The following is a 22253-nucleotide window of genomic DNA, read 5'->3' as shown; positions in this document are numbered from 1 at the left end:
GGGACAGCCGTAAAAAATCAGTTCCTAAAACATGTTAAATAGGGTATATAGATAGGTACATAGATATATTCCGTGCTTAAATAGCTCCTTTGTTTTTAGCACGGGCTATTATTATCATCATTAGTATTATTATCCTCTACCATGACCCGCAACATCATAATCCGCTTCCATGAGACGCTCTTATTACGGAAGCTCGCTTGGAAAACGGGACGCGACGAAACGCGAAGGGGGGTCGCCTGGACAATGACTGACGTGGAAAGTGGAAAGGACTGAGTAACAAACGTCGGGGGAGAGTCTTGAGAGCCAAATCCATCGCCCCTCTCTGTGTGAGCTGCTGTGGGTTTAGCACAATGAATCTGGATAAAGCAGAGCTGTGTGATTCACTGCTAACCTGGGTAAGTTTCATGTTAGCTAGCTAAGTTTCCTAGCGAGGCTAACCGCCTGCTAACAGGTGACAGCATGTGTTGACTAGCTATGTAAGAGGGAGTATAGATTTGCTTTAAAGGCGAGGGCTTGGTTAATCTATAAACAGCTGTTTTCTTGGCTATGTAGGTAACATTTAAACAGATGGCAGCTACAAAAGTTGTGTGTTTGGAAGCTAACCAGCGCTAGCCAGCTAGCCAAGCTAACTAAGCTAACTAGCTAGCGTTAGGTAAACACACTGGAAGTTTGGTCTCGGTGGTGTAGTTTTAGCTTGTTATCTGCACCAAACTGCGGTGTCAGCAACGTAGACTAACCCAAATAGCTTAGTGTAAGCTGAGAGACTTTGCAGTAATGTTAGGTTATCCAACATAGTAACTTCTCAACACCGAGGAAAATCCACTTGTTTGGCAGTTTTCCCCACACAGAGGCAAGTGCAGGACTAAATTAGGCAGGACTGTAATCCCCTAAACTGCTTAGTACCTGTAATTTAAGGATGACTGACTGGGTTTAAACAAAACCTATGATGTTTAGGTTCAGTTTTGCAGCAAGAATATGACAGACAATATAACACAACTCTGAAAACATACTTAAACTTTATAAAATCTGATGCTAATACTCAAGGTTCTACCAATCAGGACCTGAGGGAGAGAGATAAACATACATAGGTGGATTAAAATCATTCCAACACATACTGTCGCAAATATATTATCAAGATAAAAGCAGGTTGAAAACCAATCTAAATAATGCTCCTGTCATATTTGTGCAAATGTGGCTACAAGCAACAAGAATAGAGCCCGGCCAATATTAGGCATTTTCGGATCTATTGGCATTTATAATGGCCAATTTAAAAATTATTTAAAAAAAGGAATATTTAAAAAATAAAAATGGATGGTCACCCATGTTAGGAGCGTTGCCGTTGCATAGTCTGTCCACCAGAGGACGCTCTACAACGTCCCTGTTAGTGATGGCGTTGCATAGTCTGTCCACCAGAGGACGCTCTACAACGTCCCTGTTAGTGATGGCGTTGCATAGTCTGTCCACCAGAGGACGCTCTACAACGTCCCTGTTAGTGATGGTGTTGCATAGTCTGTCCACCAGAGGACGCTCTACAACGTCCCTGTTAGTGATGGCGTTACATAGTCTGTCCACCAGAGGACGCTCTACAACGTCCCTGTTAGTGATGGCGTTACATAGTCTGTCCACCAGAGGACGCTCTACAACGTCCCTGTTAGTGATGGCGTTGCATAGTCTGTCCACCAGAGGACGCTCTACAACGTCCCTGTTGGCCACACTGATTATTTTATTATTAATGTGTTTTTGTTCAAAGGACTTTAAGTTTCATATCTTAAGCTTGTATTTTTATACATTTTATTTATCAGAACTTTAATACATTTTGATGTTCCTCTGTTCTGTTATTGTTTTAGGGAGAACTCATAAATAACTACAAATATCTAATGTTGGGGAAATCTGTTTGTTTTTAACGCATTTCTTGATTTTTGTTTAAAAATGCATATTGGCCGATATATCGGCATATCAGATTTTTAAATAACCAAATATTCATTATTATTCAGCCTTAAAAATCTTTTAATGGTCAGCTTCTGAACAAGAACAAAGCTCTGTAGGGAGTTGAAATTGGGAACTGGAGGGTCGTTGGTTCAAGTCCCTGTACAGAGTGTGGACTGGTAGCTGGAGAGATGCCAGTTCACCTCCTGTCCTGGGCACTGCCAGGGTGCTCTTGAGCAGGACACCCAAAGGTTACTCCAATAATTCTTGGTGTCTTTGTTCTCAGTTGCAGACATTTCAGGTGCCATCATGCAACAGCAAGCACGACCTAACCAGTGGAGTGGCCATCGCACACGTGCTTCACAGAATGTAAGTGTGTAGTGTGTTCAAGGAGTTGAAGTATTTTGTTTTTTTGATTTTCTAAGCACAAACTCAGGGGAAACAGCTGGTAGAAATTAACTCAGAGCCAGCCTTTCACTGAGATTTGCTTATCTGTGTGACACAAAATTGCCCTTTGATTTGCATAAGGCTATTATCTATGCAAAATGTGAACCATTAAAAGAACACGGACTGGATTTGTGTGGCAGTTTTTTTTCCGTAGCTTCTGGTGGGATAGATACATAGATAATGTAACTATTTGTGAATCAAACTAGTGTTATTTTTATTTTACTTCCACTTTATAGGGATAGTTCAGATTTCACAGCGGTGAGGTTTTATGAGTTACGTTTCCAGTTTGGAGAAGCAGGCTGAAGTATCAACACAGAAGCTAAGCAATGTAAATGCTAAATACATTTTAGACACCTAAAAAATCTGTTTAACCGTTTGCTATATTTACAAAATTTTCACAGACATCCCTTTACAACAGGGGAACTGAAGCCGGTATCTCTGCTCTCTTCAAAGCCACCAAACTCCTTTTGACAAAAACAGTAATTTTACCTCACATAACACAGGAGTTGCTGCTCCACCTCTGCCTCTGTCGGTTAGTGTTTTTTAGTGTTATTGTGTCTAAGGTGAATCGGATCTATTCCTATAAAACACAAAAGTCACACAATAACACAAACTAACTTCCCAAAAGCGAGGCAGTGGTAGACCAGCAGCTTCTGAGTTCTACGAGGTAAAATTACTGTTTTTGCTAAAGAAGCCTGGTGGCCAGGAGTCTGTTTGGTGTGTTTTCAGTGAGTTTTCCGACGTCAGTCAAAGTCAAAGTCAAGTCAAGTTTATTTCATCCACAAAAATGGAAATTACAGTGCTCACACTCGCCACCCTACCCATAAAAAGTAAAGAATTTAAATACAATACCACAAATACAATACTATACATAAATACAATGAATAAATGATAAAAACTCATACAAATGTACGTTTAAAGTGCTTGTTGTGCTGTCTAATAGCCTGAGGGATAAAAGAAAGAGCATACCGCCCAGTTCGTGTCACAGGAGGTCTTAGTCTACCACTACGCTCTATGACCCTGCCGGACAGATTACCATGAAGGGGGTGACCCGGGTCCCTCGTTATTTTCTGAGTCATTTTTACCAGATGATCGTCATATACCTGATTAACTGTATTTAACTCTCCCACAATTTTCCCAGCCCTTTTAGTCACTCTATCAATTCTGGCCTTCTCAGTTAACCCAGCATTCATGTTGAATCGGAAGGCGGGTAGTCGGACTCAATGACCAATCTGATTGGTGGAGTGCTAACCCGGAAACGACGAGCGGCATGAGCGAGACCAACGCTTCACAAAATTGGACTGAAATTTTTTTAACTGACCTTTGTCGATCTGAAATAAAGACAGATTCGGCAACTGTATGGTCTCTTTCTCGCTTAAAACAAGGTTTGTTAAACTATTTTCAAAAATAACGAGACCGTATTCTGAACAAGCCGCCGTTATGGTCTAGCTTTACCCACGTGACGCGTTCGTCAAATCGGCTGCCGGTTTTTATTTTTTGGGGCGACGATACAGATTAGCGCCGCCTGCTGTTAAGGACACGTATTACGTCTCATGCACGCGGAGACCACGTTGAAGACGGCATCGTTTCGATGTGTTTCAAGACACTTTTTGGACCACCTCGGTTCGGCAGTCAGTCTGCCGCCGGTCAGCCGTTGGGTTGGTGTGTCAGAGCCTGAACACGGTAAACTATAGAGAAGTAGCTCATACAACCTCAGCTCAAAAGATCCAAACTATCCCTTTAACTTAGAACCCACTGCTTCATAAGTTATTTCAATATAATTCCCATTATTCCCACGAGTGACATGCGACTGTTCTTCCCAAATGTCATCGTACTGAAGCGCTGGGGCCTCGTCGCCCTGCGGCCTCCTGTGAGTCTTGAGTCAGAGATGCGTCGTCCTTGTCCTCACTCGAGTTGTCTTGTGCTCGTTAACAGAGACCCCGCTTGGTTTAATGAGACGTGGCTGGGCCGGATCAAGGAGGATAGCGGAGCCAACTGGCGCCTCAAGGTAATTTGTGAAACAGCCGGACATGGCAGAAGACCCGATGGCAGCCGACATTGAACAGGATGTCGTGGCTGTATTTTTTTTTTTTTTCTTTCACTTCTTCTCCCAAAATGAGGATCAAGATTGTAACTCTGATTTGTTTTGTTCTTTCAGGTCAGCAACCTGAAAAAGATTCTCAAGAGCATGATGGAATATTATCAAGACGTAAGAAGATTTTTAACTTTTCACTAGAGCTGCACAATATGAGGAAAATATGCAATATTGCAAAAACTATATCAAATAAGTTATTATATAACTTATTTCCAATTAAAGTGCTCAGTTCTGCCTTGCTGCTGCTTTTGGTATTCTGCTCATATACGACAACGTTGAATTTAAAAATCATTTTCAACATTGTTTCATTGAACAAATTGAACATTTAATGCACCACTAAAAAAGACTAAGTTGCATTTTAAAGTGCAGTTTTCTACTAGTACTCTTTCAACTAAGTTTTGCGCTCTGACGCAGCCTTTCGCCATGTGCTTATTGCACCATTAGACAATGCGATAATGCAAAAAACCACAATATATATTGTGCAGCCCTGTTTTGTAACCATCTTTGGCACTTTGTAATTCACTGGGCTCAGTCCTACTCCTAATGTCTCACGTTACTGTCCACGAACAGGTGCTCGGTCATCAGGTATCAGATGAGCACTTACCAGACGTGAACCTTATAGGAGAGATGGAAGATGTCACCGAGCTGGGAAAGCTGGTACAACTCGTATTGGCCTGTGCTGTCAGTTGTGAGAAGAAGCAAGGTAAAGTGTGTCGGAATCAGAAAAGCTTTAATTGCCACAATAAGTTACACTCATGTGGAATTTGCCTTGGTGAAAGGTGCATGAACACATATCATTAAACATGATTAGGAAATACACATTAAATACACTAAAACGTATCTTCGACCTAGATTTGGAGACTGAGACTTCTCTTTATTAATCCTTTTGGGATGACTCCAGTAAGGAAATTGACATTTCCAGCATCCGTTTTTAGCAAGAATACAGTATAAAGATAATATTAACAATAAGAGCATTCGGCTATAAAAAGACATTAACCATTAAGTAGTCAAAAGTGACAGTGTTGAGTTAAGTGTTAAAGTGACCAGGTATTAATGTAAGTCCAGGTATGGATGGATGGATGGTTTGCAAAGAATATATAGTCTGTACAAATCTGAAGTCCAGGATGAAGGTCGTGCTGGTAAAGGAAGAATGACCACCAAGTAGCTTCATCCATCTGTGAAAATAACACAGGATTAACTCAAAGTCCCATCACATGGTTCTTGCTCTGTTTCAGTCATGGTCGGATCGTCACAAGTGGTTAGGGTGGGCTTTTTCCGAGGAAAAACCATGCTCATCTTAAATGATGGCTTGTTGTTGATAATATTGATTGTGTGCCTCTATTAATTGTCTCATGTATTGCTTTTATTTAATGCTTTGAGGTATTCTAACCTGTCCCCATTCGCCTTTTAATATCTTTCCTCTGGCGTCTTTAACATGTTGAACTCTTGTTGGGTGAGTGTTTGTTGGAACTGACTGCATGTTCTGGGAAGCTGTAAATGAATTGACAATTGGGAATAATGATGTAGCCAAACTCTGCAGCCAGGCCTGCTCATAACCCTCAACGCTAGAGAGGGTTCAACGCTAGAGAGGGTTCAACTACTGACAAAGTGTAAGGCTGCGTTCAGACACAGGTCTTTCTGTTCATTTGAATGGGGGTGGTGCGTTTAGGCTGCGGCGGGGGTTCGTGCAGGGTGGGACAAAACTTGTCAAGAGTGTTTTGAGCTAAAGTTTTGGGCAGTGTGAGAGTCCCGTACAAGAAACGTCACTTAAAACAAAAGCACTGAACTGCCGGGGAGTTTGAGTAACAGCTGAACGTTTCCCGCAACAAACAAAGCACTCACTATGTCTTCGCTCGTCTCTTTGCACTCACGTTTTCCTGTGAAATGAAGCTGCCTTCAAGTGTGGTCGGAAACGTTGAAATCTATAAACGATCTGATTGGAAAGTGGAGTAATTGGGAACTCTTAAGTCTACTTGTGCCTTGTCTGGGGCGTCTCACAAATTTGCCTTTTTATTGACGCTCGCCGCACGAATCTGCGGCAAATTGCCGGATTGGAGGATGTCTCTCTCACGCTCGTTCCTTTCCTTTAGAGTACACCTTAAGCCGATTCTATTTTTTGTTCCGTTTCTCTATTTTGTTATGGGTGGTGTTAAACTGAAAAAACTAATCATTTGTTATTTAAACACCAGCTTGATGGTGCTTGAAATACTGCTGGATGCAGTGAGAGAGAGAGAGTATTTGTGTTAATCTGCATTTTGGCTGCACCTTCAGCTCTCTGTTGTCTTCTCCTAAACACAGAGCAAATCCAGCAGATAATGACACTTGAGGAATCTGTCCAGCATGTTGTGATGACAGCCATTCAGGAGGTGAGTGAGCCTCTCGCTTATCCTCTTGGTTCTCTCTACTTCTGCATTAATCCCAGCTCTTACTCACGGATAATTCACAATCAAAAGAAATCCAGATATGCACTGAGACTGAACCGAGTCCCAGAAACCCTACTTTGAGATATTTCAAGAATATGTTAAGTGTTTTGTTGGCACCATTAGGGGGTGGGGGGGGGGCCTGGAACATAAACCGTTCCAGGTTTTATTGGGTTTTCTGAATAACTTTAGAAACCTCTGAAACTTGCTTTTGGGAACAGATATTTTCTCGTAATTTGAGCATTTCATCGACTTTGTTATGACCGCTTTGTTCTAGCTCTTATCAAAGGATCCTTCATCAGACCCAGGAAGTCCAGAAACCTATGGGGACTTTGACTACCAGGTGAACAAATTTTCACTCTCCCTCCTTTTTTTTGTCTTCCACTCAGTTTCCCCCTGTTACATCCTTCTTTGTGTTTTGCCTCAGACGTTATTTCACTGATGCTTACTCCCTCCTACTGTGACTAGTATAACTTCTCCTCTGTCTCCACGTTCTGTTGGTTCTGTGTTTGCAGTCCAGGAAGTATTATTTTCTAAGTGAGGAGGCAGACGAGAAGGAGGACCTGAGCCAGCGCTGTGGAGACCTGCAGCATCAGGTTGGTACACCCAAAGGGGATCTGTGTATTACTTGGCAAACATGGCCTGAGATCGGCGCCCGGGTAGCTCACTTGGTAGATCGCGAGCCCATGTGTTGTGGTTTATCCTCGATGGAGAGGCCCAGGGAGCTCGAGTCTGACCCGCGGGGATTTCCTGCATGTCTTCCTCCTATCTCTCTCCTTTCATGTCTAAGTTGTCCTAATGATTAAAAAAAAAAGGCTCTCCACTTTGTGCGTGCAAAAATGGCAGAAAAAGCCAATTTTCAGACTTGGACACGGAGATTTCCTGCTCTTTCTCTGTTTTTCATCATTCTAAACTGAATATCTTCAAAGTTTAGGCTGACAAAGCAAGACATTTAAAGATAACACTAGGAGAAACTGGGATGGACCGTTGCAACTGATCTATCACCAGATTAATCGTTTAATAACCTAGTGTTGGTAGAGTGAACATCACTTCTATCAGTGAGATACGGTGGATTACATGCTGCATCACACTTCCTGTGTGTAGGTTGGCAATTCAATCCAGCGCGGGAATGGCAGACTCAGCCATTCACAATAAAAACTGCTTTTTTTTTTTTTAATTACTGAAAATGAATACATTAAATGGCTGTTACTGAAAAACTGTGGATTATAAACCGTATCAAAAACTGCGTTTGGGTCCATGAAAATCTCAAGGATTTTAACTTAATGACGGCATACTGTTCACTTCATCTTCCATTTGTCTGACAGAACTGTTGCCATTACCTCAAAAAGTGTGTTTGTGTGTCTTTCCTTCTTTCTTGCTTGCTCTGGCCCTTTTTATTGATTAGCCTGCCTGAGAGTTTGTTTGTGTTCCCTTGGCTTGACTAACATAGAGGGGAGTCATTTTGTGTGTTTTAAAGATTCATTATAGTCCATAGTTGCATAACATCGGGATGAAACTGACACATTGCCTTGAGGTGGTGCCGTAGCCAACAATAATTTCTATTGCTCTCAGCCCACGCGATAGGGATTAGTCATTTGTGTTGTTTTGAAAGCTATTTACTTTTACCGGTCCTGTGCTAAAGCATGCAATCTTTCCTTAAAGTTCAGTGTAGGGACTTGCTGTGTTCACACTGGAAAGATGTCCAGCAGGTAAGTATACAATCCCTCTTTTGTTTAATATTGGAATGCCAGCTCGTCTAAACTTAACTTCAGTTAAGTCCGACTCAAACACTTTAACATCCTGAAAGTCTGAACATGTCATTACCCCCCTGAACTATAACCAATATCATTAACGGTCCTGCATATTCCTCTATTTCTCATGAGAATCTGGCTTTGACCCCGAGGGTGATGCGAACAACTTCACTATTGAGAAAGTTCCATCCGCCCGAGACCTTTTTAAACCAGCTGACTAACTCGCTTTTGACAACTGAGCATGTGTTTGAAGTCCCATTTTTAGCATGAAAAGTGGTGTTGGTCGCTGCATATCTGTGTTTTTCTTCTCGCCAATCTGTCGTGTGCCAGTGCTCTGGCTTTCTCCGTGTTTATTCTCAGAAAGAGGTCAGCGGTTTGTTACAGTATGTTATTCTTTAAATCGGTGTTGAGAACTTTTCTCATGCGTCTATCTCTTCTTTTTTCCTGTCCTTTGTGCATCTTCATCGCATCTCTCTCTCCCCCCTCGTTTATTTCTCCAAGTCTTCACACCTGGTTTTAACAATGTATTTTCCCTGTGTGTGTGTGTGTGTGTGTGTGTGTGTGTGTGTGTGTGTGTGTGTGTGTGTGTGTGTGTGTGTGTGTCTCTCTCTCTCTTTTCCTGCCACAGTTGTCGGTGGCTCTGGAGGAGAAGTCGTGCCTACAGGTGGAGACGCGCTCCCTGAAGGAGAAGCTGAGCCACTGCGACTCTCTGGACGTCTCCGCCACCGCCATCACGGGCAAGAAGCTGCTGCTGCTGCAGAGTCAGATGGAGCAGCTTCAGGAGGAGAACTACAGGTACACACACACACCCACACACACACACACACACACCCACACACACATAAGGTTAGTCAGTCAGTCCAGGGTTATTTGACATTATGGATACGTGCAAATCAAATGCATATTGCTCCATTCAGGATCTCACAATGAGTCCATTCAGTTTCCTCAGCCACACAAACCCCTGCTCTGCTGTCATATCTATCTCAGACTGGAGAACAGCCGAGATGATGCACGCGTGAGGGCAGAGGTACTGGAGCGGGAGGTGACCGACCTGCAGCTGCGTAACGAAGAGCTTACCAGCCTGGCGCACGAGGCCCAGTCGCTCAAAGACGAGATGGACATTCTCAGGTGAGACCATTCCTACAAAGTCACGCCCGCTCAAGTTGAAGTCATTGTGGGAAACCGTGCAGGACTTCTCACAGGCTGACCTGAGTTTGTAGACGAGTCAAACTGCAGAATGTCACGCTTGGTGGGTGTTGAATCACGTGAACACTCAGAGGTTTGTGTTCTCTGCTTTGTCTCCAACCGAGCATGTTTAGGTTGTGTACTCTCAAACTAGGGAAGAGTCCATACTTTGAAGGCTTTTTGCAATTCATTCAAAAATAACTGCGTTCTTCTGAAAATGTATTGTTAATGTTGGCTGATACATATCTTAGAGACGATAGTTGGTCAACTTCTGGATGTGTTGTTTGTGAGGTTGTTGTTTTTTTTTCTGGGTGAGATGTACTTTTAGGTTGTTTATTTTCAGTCAATCCCACATACATTGAAACATACAAAGAACAAGTAGAAAAGTATTAGTAAGACAAACTAACACATTGTTGATTTGGATCTTTTTCCATGAATTTCAGCCTTTTCCTTTTTAAGCAGTAGTTCATCTATTATCAATTGACACTCTCAGAAACAACTCCCACGCTGCCCACACACAGACGTCCATTCAGCTCCTCTCTGACATCTGTGTTGATAATATGAATTTCATGCACTGACACTGGCTTGCGTCAGAGATTTTTTTTGTTTTGTTTTTCTTCTTCAGTAGTTAAGTACATATCCACACACGTACTATGTATTCTCTTTAACTAAAAGTCATATCTCACAGCTGGTACTCGACGCCTCCCACACTGTCCTCTCCTCCCCTCCCCCTCAGGCACTCGTCTGACCGGGTGAACCAGCTGGAAGCGCTGGTGGAGACGTACAAGAGGAAGCTGGAGGATCTGGGAGACCTGCGCAGGCAGGTGCGCCTCCTGGAGGAGCGCAACACCGTTTACATGCAGCGCACCTGCGAGCTGGAGGAGGAGCTCCGCAGGGCCAACGCTGTCCGCAGTCAGCTGGACACCTACAAGAGACAGGCAAGCTGTGGATGTGACTAGGAGCAGGGCGAGAGATGCTTGTTTCTGTGTTGACGTCCAAGTAGAGCTGGGTACCGAATTCAGTACTTTTAAGGAACCGACCGAATTGCTTCTAAAGTATCTTGTGTTGAAAAATGCCTCATCTATCTATTAATGGGGATATCTCTGTGCGTGTGTCCCCACACATGCGCAGTAAAGCCGTGGGTGCAGGGAAATGCTGCATCCCCAGAACTAGTCCTGTGGATTTTGATTTAAATGCCTAAAAGTAGAACAAGAAGGCTCGTCTCTAACGATGTTTTTCCATTAATGCTACCTGCTCGCCTCGCCTCGGCCACGGTGCCCCGTCCTCCTTTTTTCCATTGCAGATTAGTACCCCCTCGTGCAGGAGGCGAGCGTGGCTGGTCGTCATAGCAGGAAACTGCCGTGACCTAACGCGACACACACACACACACACACACACACAGACAGTCAAAGGTGTGTTGCTTTTGATTCTTGGCATTTGGCTGTTTTCCAGAAGACACATTTAGTTTCAAATTGCTGGAAGAAGCTGGAGGCAGCAACAAAAAAAAACACAGGGGGTTTGTTCTGACACCTCTAGGTGCAACCTCTTAAACGGTCCCTGCTGCAACACGTGAACCACAGACAGTTCCTGTTGGTAGACAACTGATTGAACCGCGCTTATAGTTAGATAGATAGAAAAGAATACAAGCAGGGAACCAAGCAGTCGGCGCTTTCTGAGCAGGCACAAGCTTCAAACAGGCGCTGCGCCAGTTTAATACCCAATGTCAATCCTCAAGGAGCCAATAAGCACGCAGCATGCTTCTACCATGATCTAATAATGTTTGTGATTGGCTGTCGGAGGTTACACGTCGTACAGATTTGCAGCAAGAACTCTACGTTACAAAGAGACGGGGCTCACGTAGAAGGTGCAAAAAGAAACAAAAGATCTGTGCCGTAATTTTACTTTAGTTTAAAAAAAATTGTAGTGGGATGTACGTTTACTAAGTACTGCACTTACTCATACAGGTAAAACTAAAAAAAATAGCATGTGGTGCAAAAGTTCATTCATTTCAGTAATTCAACTTAAAAGGTGAAACTAATATATTATTTTTTTATTTTTTTATTTCATGTAATATGCTAATTTTCTGAGATTTTTAATTTGGGGTTTTCATAAGCTGTACGCCATAATCATCAAAATGATATCAAATAAAGGCTTGAAATGTCTCACTTTGCATGTAATGATTCTATAAAATATATTAGTTTCACCTTTTAAGTGGAATTACTGAAATGAATGAACTTTTGCACCATATGCAAATTTTTTGAGTGTCACCTGTAAATTTGCAATACTTGTCCTTTGACTGACTGAGTCTTTTCTTTTCATTCTACTTTTCACTTCAGTACATTTCAGAGAGAAATATTGTACTTTTCACTCCCCTACATTCATCTGACAGCTTTAGTCACTAGGCCTGCACGATAAATTAGTATAAAATTGCGATCTCGATTCACCCGTGTTTGAGATTTAATTTTTAAATAACTTAGATATTTTTTCTTTTATTTCATTTTTCTTTTATGATTTTGATTCTCATTTCATTTTACGAGCCAACTGCATCACCAACGCTGCTACTTTCTTCTGAGAGTTTTAAATACAGACTGTATAAAATCGCTGTTAAAGCGCTCCCTTCTCTTCATTGAAGCCCCTGTTTACAGGCTTTAGTTGCCAAAAAAAATCAGTTTTGGTACTGCCAATTTGTTTTGTTTTGTCATGGTTCATGTGAGCAATAAACATTACACAAAAAATCCTGGCAGAGAATCGTGATATCAATTCTAAGCAAAAAAATCAGGATTCATATTTTCCCCCGAATCGTCCAGGCCTACTAGTTACTTTGGAAATTAGGTTTTGTGCTCACGTAGTTTATGAAACCTGATGTTTTCTTAAACAATAAACTACCCAACACTATGTAGAGGTACGAGTCCTGCTGAAATGATTAGCAGATTAAACACTTCGGTGATTGTCAGAACTTTCTTGTTTCTAAAATGTGAGGATTTTTCTGCATTGAGTACTTTTAATACTTTAAATGCATTTTCCTGATGATCCATAGATACATTTCCTTAGGTAACATTTTCAATGCAGGACTATGACTTGTAACAGTATAGTTTACAGTATGGTATTAGTACCTAGGAAAGGATGTGAATGCTTCTTCCCCCACTGCCAACGCAGACTGTTGCTATGCTCTCTTCTGACTTGCAGGCTCATGAGCTCCACACCAAGCACTCGGCAGAGGCGATGAAAGCTGAGAAATGGCAGTTTGAGTACAAGAACCTTAACGACAAGTATGACGCACTGCTGAAGGAGAAAGAAGTGAGTTGGTGCACACGCTCAGGAAATAAAAAGTTCTCTTTCTGTGGGGAAAGAATGAGAACATTTTGCTGTGCTGTTCTATCAGCACGGAGGATCTTGTCTGATGTATTATGTCATATTACTACATTACAGCATGCAGTAATATAGGCTTGATTTCAGTAGAGCTGCAACTAACGATTTTATTATTTTTCTGTCGATTATTTTCCAGGTTTAATGGATTAGTTTGGTCTGTAATATGGTGAAAAATGTGGATTGGTGTTTTTCAAAGCCCAAGATGACGTCCTCAAATGTCTTGATTTGTCCACAACTCAAACATATTCAGTTTCCTGTCTCAGAGGAGTGAAGAAACTAGAAGATATTCACATTTATGTAGCTGACAGAGAATTTGGACTCTTTATTTTATAAAAGAAATGACTCAAACTGATAGTCCAAATAGTTGCTGATTTATTTAATTATTACAAACACAATTAATACAATACAATAAATCTTTGCAGCTCTAGCTTTCAGTGGTGGAAGTCCTGTGTGGATTGACATTTGTTGTGACTTTTACAGTGCACACATCCCTGCAGGAGGAATTGTTGCCAGGCAAATATCGTACTGTCCTGCCGTGGACTCCCACGTCCGGTGTTAATTCTAGCACCTTCTGCAATCTGACAGGAGTGATTAATGTCCTCAGTTCCTTGTGGGGGTAATTAAGCAATACATACTGTGCTGACATGAAGTGTACATTTACTTTGTACTACTTCTAGGTACTCTCTGAGTCTAGATTGATGGTGTCCAACCTTCCTTCATGTAAGGGCTACCTTAAAAAAACAAAAGTGGGCAAGAGATATTGCATCACATCGCTTATATTTATTACACAATATTACACACATAAGCTGAATGATGTTAGCTGTTAATGTTTGTATATGGATGAAATTGCAATCAGTGCACGAGAAAACCGGAGCTAACAACGCCCGTATCTTCTTATTACATCGTAATTTCTCCCGTTCAGAGAGTAATAACAACAACGATCCTTCTCGACTAACATCGACAATCTCTGATGAAAACAATGACTGGCAGCAGCGTGCGCTGTGTTTTTAAGAGGTCTAGAGAGATGTGCCGTCATTTCCGGTTTTCAGTTTTTGGGCGACAATATAGATTAGCGCCACCTGCTGTTATGTATTATGTCTCTGCATGCGCAGAATGTACGCTCAAGTTGGCATCGCTTCAGTGTGTTGCGAGGCACTTTATTGAGAGACGGGAGCCGACTGGTTGGTGTGTCAGAGCCTTTTAAATATGAGATTTGCATTTTAGCCTTTATTTTGACAATCAATGAAGATAGAGACAGGAAATACAAGAAGGGAGAGGGCTTTAACTTGCAACACAGACCCTAAATCCAGAAATCAGACCATGGACGTTGTAGTTATGTGCTACACACCTTGACCAGTAAACTACAAATGCGCCGAGCTGGCTTTGATTTGACTTTTTCTTTCCAGGCATGGCAAGTTCACACTGGCTTCAATTTAAAGGTTTTATTGGCCTAATAATTCTTCCAACAGACTAAAGCAGTCTGACATGAAGCTGAAATCTGTGTTCTGTTGTGCTTCCTTCTTCAGCGTCTGATCTCGGAAAGGGACACACTTCGGGAGACAAACGATGAGCTCCGGTGTGCACAAGTCCAACAGAGGTGTCTCAGCGGGTCTGGTGAGTTGTAATTGCACTCGGATTAAAAAAACTAAAGAACCGAGCTGCAAGATGGTAAAATAATCAAAAGCAAAGTGACTCTTTTGGTAGAAAACATTCACAATTCAGAACCTTGGAGCAGTATGTGTTGGTGGCTGACCATTAACTATCACAATCAGTTTAATTGCTCAAAAATACTTACTTACACAAGGAATGTGACTTCTGTAGGTGTTAACTCTCTATACATTCAACAAATAGACATGTAGTAATATAGACATATACTGTATAATGGGGATAACAATATACATATAAGCAAGATGCATATTCATGATAAGTATGTGTGTAATGTGTAGATAAGTGCGTGAGTGGCCAAAGTGGGGATGACCCCTCTTATTCCCAGTTCAGTGGCGGTGTGTGTGTGTGTGTGTGTGTGTGTGTGTGTGTGTGTGTGTGTGTGTGTGTGTGTGTGTGTGTGTGTGTGTGTGTGTGTGTGTGTGTGTGTGTGTGTGTGTGTGTGTGTGTGTGTGTGTGTGTGTGTGTGTGTGTGTGTGTGTGTGTGTGTGTGTGTGTGTGTGTGTGTGTGTGTGTGTGTGTGTGTGTGTGTGTGTGTGCGCGCGCGCGTGCGTGTGATATCTATACGGGGTGTGTGTGATATCTATACGGGGTGTCACAATTTCGATTTTACATCAAATATCATCAGTAAGAACTTTTGATCTCGACGTATTGTTGAAATCAGAAGCAGGATAGGAGATTCCCTGAGTACTTTTTTCTCATCAAACCCACCTACTTGTGCACGTCAGAAGAAAAGAAAAGAAAAAAACCGCCAATGCTTACCGGCTGTAATCATGCAGCTAAAAACCCGGAAGCGTTAGGTTAGTGGTATCCTGCAGCTGCAGTTTTCCAGACTCCAAGGCCACTCCTGGAGTCGGAGATAAGAGAGAAACAACAGAACTGGAAAACCCTCCTGTTTCCCCAAAGTCTTGCTTCAGCAACATTTTGCCTTCCCCGTGATTATGTTAGGAAAAACTCAAAGTTGCATAGCACCCTTCAGCTAGGCTCTACAGTGGCTGTTTTTGTGGGCTTTTTATTTATTTATTTATTTATTTATTTAACCATAAAAGCAAGAAAAAAATATTAAATTGTAGATTTGGAGAATCGTCTTACCCCTCATATATATCTATAAATGAGTGTACTGTATGTAAAGCTGTGAATGTGAAGACAAAAATAAAAAAATGCGGCTGTTTAATGAAATTAAGTTTCCCGTTGACACTTCTCTCTCTTCTCTCTGCAGGAGGCTTGTGTGACGATGATGTCACAGTAGGAAACCTGGCTGCAGAGATCATGCCGACTGAGCTCAAGTACGTCTGTCACACACTCTGTGTGTGTGTGTGTGTGTGTGTGTGTGTGTGTGTGTGTGTAAGCTGTGCGTAAGCTGTGCGTGGTGTGGGCGTATATAGCAAATCAAATGAAAGCGCAACAGATAGTATTTACCTTCTAAACCCATAACAGATATGCATTGATGTCACTATCAGTAGCCCACTTGTGCCCTATGTTCTTCTTCTGTAGTCTGAGGCGCAGTTGGCCTCAGAAATAGTGACACATGTCAGGGCGGCACTCTTGGCCGGGGCGTTGACGGATAAAGGCGCGGCGGCCCCCTGGGCAGACATTTCATCTGTTGTTTGCTTTTCCGTTCCCCGCTTTCCCTCACCTCTTATTCCCCCCTCTCTTCTCATTGTTCCTTTCTTTTCTTGCACAGGGAGACGGTGGTGCGTCTGCAGAGTGAAAACAAGATGTTGTGCGTCCAGGAGGAGACCTACAGGCAGAAAGTAGTGGAGGTGCAGGCCGAGCTGGAGGAGGCCCAGCGCAGCAAGAACACCCTGGAAGCTCAGAACAGGTAGAGAGGGGGTGTGTGTGTGTGTGTATTGTAGTGTGTTTTTTTGATTGCCATTTGAGATGCTCCAATACTTTATTTTTACTTCCAGATCCCGATTTTGATACCTGAACTTGCGTATCGGCCGATACCAAGTACCTATCCGATTCTATTGGGTTAAAAAATACATATAGCCTACTGATTAATGTTTTAACAGCTGTGTACTACTACCCCTGTATGGATGTGATATGATTGATATCATTTATAGATCGTCCGGTACCATTTTTTGCTTCCCGATACCGATTCTGATCCCTGAACTTGCGTATCGGCCGATACCGAGTACTGAGCCGATACCAGTGGGTTGTATATTTTATTATATTTTAACAGCTGTATACTACTATCCCTGTATGGAAGTGATATGATTTCTATCTTTGTCTTCGGTCTGGCTCAGGTTAAACTCTCAAACAATGAACACCCCAGAACTTTATGTTATTATCCAGTTTGAGAGTCCGTTGTAAGAGAAAAAGAACATCAAATTAACTACTTTAACGTAGATTTTCTTTAGGACTTTATCATGTGGTATCACAACGGTGCATAAACTCCAGTACTTCCCCATACCAGCGTTTGAAGCAGTATCAGAGGCCATACCAATACTGGTATTAGTATCTAATTGTAATACTGTTTTGTGAAATTGATCAGTTATCATACTGTCAGAATCTCCTACCGGCCCATGCCTGGATGAGTCATCAGAGCTTTGAAACTGTTTAACAATAAGGGAACAGATTGTGTGATTATGTTGTAAAAATGCTCTAAATTATATCCTTTATTTTGTTTGTTTTTTTACATATATTTGGCATAGAACAAGAGATAAATGAACAATTAACATGATGCACGATTAACACTGGGATAATGCAGTTTCACTTCTGAGGCCTTTTGAGTAATCAGTCGCGTTCTAAGCCACCATACTGCGTTCCTGGACGTTAGGCTGGTTGCCTGGCCGAGGGTAGGAGTGATATCTGCCTAAATGTCAACTCACCCTCTGGACTGTGTGCTCAGCTGAGCTGTGTGGGTGGGGCTGGAGGACCGACAGCTGAAAGCCAGATTGTCCCATGTGTGTGTGTGTGTGTGTGTGTATGTGTAAGTGAATGCCTGTGGGCATGTGGACATGTGGGTGGACTGCGTTTGTGTTTGTGTGTGTGTCCATGAAACACCAGGCCCAGGGTGTGGGAAGCCTCCTCAGCAACAGTAACAGGAGGAGAGAAGTGGAGTGAGCATGCTCAGAAGAGCAAAGAAAGCAGTGAATGTCCAGGCAGAACACTTTGGGGGGGGGGGAGACAGGATGAACACTGCCCGCAGCAAATGCACATAGATCTACATAATACTTTGCATATATCCTCCACCCACAGTATGGACTAGGGCTGCAACTAACAATTATTTTCATCATCTATTAATCTGTAGATTATGATCTTGATTCTTGTTGTTGTTGTTGTTGTTGTTGTTTGGTCTATAAAATGTCAGAAAACAGTGACAAATGTGGATCAGTGTTTCCCAAAGCCCAAGGCGACGTCCTCAAATGACTCATTTTGTCCACAGCTCAAAGATATTTAGTTTTCTGTCACAGGAGAGAAGAAACTTGAAAATATTCATATTTAAGAAGTTCTAATCAGAGGACTTTTTTTAATTAAAAAAGACTCAAATTGCTGTCTATGATCATTTAAAAAAAAAAAAAGACTCAAGCAGGTTATATTTAGTTTAATTTATTTATACGACAGCTAGCTGATTCATCTTTCCAGATCTATTATGGACTTAAAAACATGTTTAATCTTCACCATCAACCTCATGTGTTTAACTCTCTCCACAATGTTGCCTCGACTTCATTTTCTCAGTTTCTTGTATCTCCCCTCCCCCCCACCCCCCCTTTTTCTGTTTGTTTCCCAGATTAAACCAGCAGCAGATCTCAGAGCTGCGTTCTCAGATCGAGGAGCTCCAGAAAACGCTCCATGAGCAGGACAGCAAGACTGAGGATGTGAGTTGAGAAACCTTCTTCCTTCTCCTCTGCCCACTGTTGTCATGACTCCCCGTCATCAGAAACAATAGTTTTCCATAATAACGTTGATAGAATATCTGTGTGTGCGTGTGAAAATGTTGTTTTTTCTATATGAAACTAGATCAGGGGTCAGCAACCTTTGCTAAGAGCCATACATACAGTACATGCATACGTACAGTACATGCATACATACAGTACATGCATACATACATACATACATACAGTAGATAGTTACATACATACAGTAGATAGTTATATACGTACAGTACATACATACATACATACATACATACATTGTGTGGAATCTACAGTTTGTGATGTCCGAAGTCTATGACGTAATGACGTTTCTTTTCTTTTAATTCGGATTATATTTTCACAATAAGAGAATCACCCAAGCAGCCAAAGGTTGCCTGCCCCTGAACTAGATGCATGGCGTGATATTGAGAAGATCCCTGTTGGATTTTGGCTGTTGAGGACTGCAGTGTTTGTTCTACTTTGACACATGTTGTGTGGGGATTTAACCCTCTTGTTTGCCGTGGTGACTGACTGTTAACGCCTGCCCCTCTCTGTCTGTCTCTCTGCGCCTGCCCCCATCGATCAACTCTGCCAAAATCAGGCCATCGTAAGTACGGCCCACCCTCGGTCCAACTGGCCCATGATTTACCTCTTTGCCTGTGTGTTTGTGTGATATACAGAATAGGGCTGCAGCATATTAGGAAAATATGTGATAATGTATAGAGATTACAATATTACTCGCAATAAATGAATGCATTAAAGTTTACTCATTTCTGCCTTTTTTGCTGCTTTCAGTATTCTGTTGATAAATGAAAGGAAAATGAAAGGAAGTCATTTCCAGCAGTCTTTTATTGAACACATTGAACATTGGATTGAACCTAAAAGGCACCGCTAAGAAAAGAATGACAGCTACATTATAAAGCAGTTTACCACTGATATTTTTTTCAGCTAACAGTAAAATCTTTCGCGATATACGCAGCCTTTCCCAATGATTATTGCGCCCGTTGATATTGTGATGGCACTAAAAAAGCAATTGATTGTGCAGCCTAGCTCAGACAGCTTTGTGTTAGTTTTGTTCTAATGTGTGTTTCTCTTCTTTAAAGTCCTCCTTACTGAAGAAAAAGCTTGAGGAGCATCTGTAAGTACGCCACTGCTTCCCGCAGATTATTTATCCATGTGTGTCCCAAACTGTAGTGAACTCACACATTCCTGACATGTGATTGTTGCAGGGAGAAGCTCCATGAAGCTCACTCGGATCTCCAAAAGAAAAGAGAGGTCATTGACGACCTGGAGCCCAAAGTGGACGGCAACAGTACGTCATTTCAGGCTCTTGAATTCCTTGGTTCGCTGCCTCCAGTGTCCACTCTTCTCTTCTGAACGCCATATGTATTTTTCTCCCTCAGTGGCAAAGAAGATCGATGAACTCCAGGAGATTCTGCGGAAGAAGGATGAGGACATGAGGCAGATGGAGGAGCGATATAAGCGCTATGTGGAAAAAGCAAGAACGGTTAGTCTCCCTAGACAGAACATGTCCTCAGCAAAGGGCTCTGAAATGATGAGGGTTGTTCTTTTCACTGGTTAACAGGGAGACTCATCAAAGTCTGTTTACAGGTGATGGGGAGGGCTATCGCGTACTGCATGGGGGGGGGGGGGGGGGGGGGGAGTTGTATGAAGCCTGTTGTGGCTCCAGTGGCACTTTGAAGTCTGATAATTTTTGTGTCTGTTGGGAGACACCAGCCCCCCTCCTGAGGAAACCCATTTCGGCCACTTGTACCCTGGACCTGGTTCCTTCGGTCATGACCCAGCCTTCATGACCATAGGTGAGGGTAGGAACAAACACTGACCGGTAGATCGAGAGCTTTGCCTTCTGGCTCGGCTCCCTTTTAGTTACAACGGTGCGATAAACGGAGTGTAATACCGCACTCGCTGCGCCGATTCTCCAACCAATCTCCCGCTCCATCGTCCCCTCACTCGCACCGAGACCCCGAGGCATTTGAACTCCTTTAATTGGTGGAAGGACTCATTCCCTACCTGAAGAGGGCACTCCATCGGTTTCCTGCTGAGAACCATGGCCTCGGATTTAGAGGTGCGGATCCTCATCCCAGCCGCTTCACACTCAGCTGCGAACCGATCCAGTGAGTGCTGAAGATCCCAGGCCGATGACGCCATCAGGACCACATCATCTGCAAAAAGCAGCAATGAGATCCCCAACCCACCGAACTGCAACCCCTCCCCAACCCGACTACGCCTTGATATCCTGTCCATAAATACTAAAAACAGGGTTGGTGACTAAGTGCAGCCCTGGTGGAGGCCAAGCCTCACCTGGAACGAGTCCTGTTTTTTTTTTTTTGTAACTGTTTATCATGAATCTGACTTTGTTATAGGAGTTGAAGCATTATCAGGGGACTAGTCTTTTAAAAAATGTCCTTTTGCAGGTGATCAAAACCCTGGATCCCAAGCAGCAGCCGGTGCCTGCGACTCCTGACATTCAGGCGCTGAAGAACCAGCTCACAGAGAAGGAGAGAAAAATCCAGCACCTGGAGGTATAAACCTGTTTATTTTGCATAAAACAAACACAGTAGGCCACTCCAGGTCTTGAAATCCAACTAATGCATGATGATCTGTTGCTTTGCGCAGCATGACTACGAGAAGAGCAGAACCCGACATGACCAGGAGGAGAAACTCATCATCACAGCATGGTACAACATGGTGAGTGTACAGAATCCATTAAACCACGAACATGTCCAAAGGCATTTTATGGTTATTTTTTCTTTTGTAGTGGAAGACAATTCTACAGCATTTTGGTTTAATGAAGCTTGGAAAAGAGAGTTTTGAGGCCAAACAAGGATTTTTTTGTGTACAGAGATGATTTGCACGAGTCCTTACTCGACACCAGCCCGGGGTCAGCAACTTTGGGTTTTTGGAAATGTTGAAGTGATCTCTCGGCCCCGTGCCACATGGCCTTTTTTACAGCCATTTAGTTATTTTTGGTAGTTTCATTGACTTTTCATCAGAGGCGAACTCTGGCCACGTGGAATCTGCAGACGCAGATTTAATATAATTTCAAAAAAATAATGTGACCCGTTACTGTGTCGATATTCGGACACTTCCAACCTGACGCACTTTCCAGTCTTTTCGCGGTTCGTTTCTGATCATCACCAAAACTGTTAGCAGAGTTGATTCATACCCATCTAACTATCTACCTATGAACTGTACTGACATGGACATTTACTTGTCTTTAGTATATTTAGAACAGTGGTTCCCAAGCTTTTTCAGCTCAAGACCCAAAAGAGAAATTTGGTGTCTCACCGGGACCCAAATTTACAAAATACATCATGAATCATTGTAACATCTACATTTTAAAACTGTGGACAAAACACGGAACAAACCTTGAATTAAAATGTATATGAAAGTATATTTATTCCTTTATAAAAGTAAACATACGGAAAAGGTCTCTATTCTCCTTTCTGTGTCTCAACCTTTCTCAACTCATTTTCTTACCCCCTCCTAGAATAAGAGAAGAGAGAGAGAGAGA

General features: G+C 42.4%; 1 protein-coding gene across 2 annotated transcripts in view; it reads left to right on the top strand.

Moving 5' to 3' along the window:
• The first annotated feature begins 167 nt into the window (after positions 1-167).
• The window catches only part of hook2 (hook microtubule-tethering protein 2), a 24473-nt gene continuing 2387 nt past the window's right edge, over positions 168-22253 (top strand). Inside the window, exons 1-22 of one of the 2 annotated variants that reach the window (XM_034894557.1) lie at positions 168-395; positions 2213-2295; positions 4309-4381; positions 4532-4582; positions 5039-5171; positions 6767-6834; positions 7166-7231; positions 7404-7484; positions 9268-9434; positions 9627-9767; positions 10561-10762; positions 13011-13121; positions 14720-14807; positions 16078-16144; positions 16543-16680; positions 18595-18682; positions 19320-19325; positions 19822-19856; positions 19948-20030; positions 20122-20225; positions 21154-21261; positions 21356-21427. In XM_034894557.1, coding sequence (XP_034750448.1) covers positions 351-395; positions 2213-2295; positions 4309-4381; positions 4532-4582; positions 5039-5171; positions 6767-6834; positions 7166-7231; positions 7404-7484; positions 9268-9434; positions 9627-9767; positions 10561-10762; positions 13011-13121; positions 14720-14807; positions 16078-16144; positions 16543-16680; positions 18595-18682; positions 19320-19325; positions 19822-19856; positions 19948-20030; positions 20122-20225; positions 21154-21261; positions 21356-21427 — 2010 coding nt within the window. In that variant the 5' untranslated portion in view covers positions 168-350. The remainder of the gene's footprint in view (positions 396-2212; positions 2296-4308; positions 4382-4531; positions 4583-5038; positions 5172-6766; positions 6835-7165; positions 7232-7403; positions 7485-9267; positions 9435-9626; positions 9768-10560; positions 10763-13010; positions 13122-14719; positions 14808-16077; positions 16145-16542; positions 16681-18594; positions 18683-19319; positions 19326-19821; positions 19857-19947; positions 20031-20121; positions 20226-21153; positions 21262-21355; positions 21428-22253) is intronic. The other variant, XM_034894558.1, reaches the window with a different exon arrangement.

Source organism: Etheostoma cragini, chromosome 15, assembly GCF_013103735.1.
Source record: "Etheostoma cragini isolate CJK2018 chromosome 15, CSU_Ecrag_1.0, whole genome shotgun sequence".
Taxonomy (NCBI): Eukaryota; Metazoa; Chordata; class Actinopteri; order Perciformes; family Percidae; genus Etheostoma; species Etheostoma cragini.
Note: the sequence above shows the minus strand (reverse complement) of the source record. Positions and strands in the feature narration are given on the sequence as shown.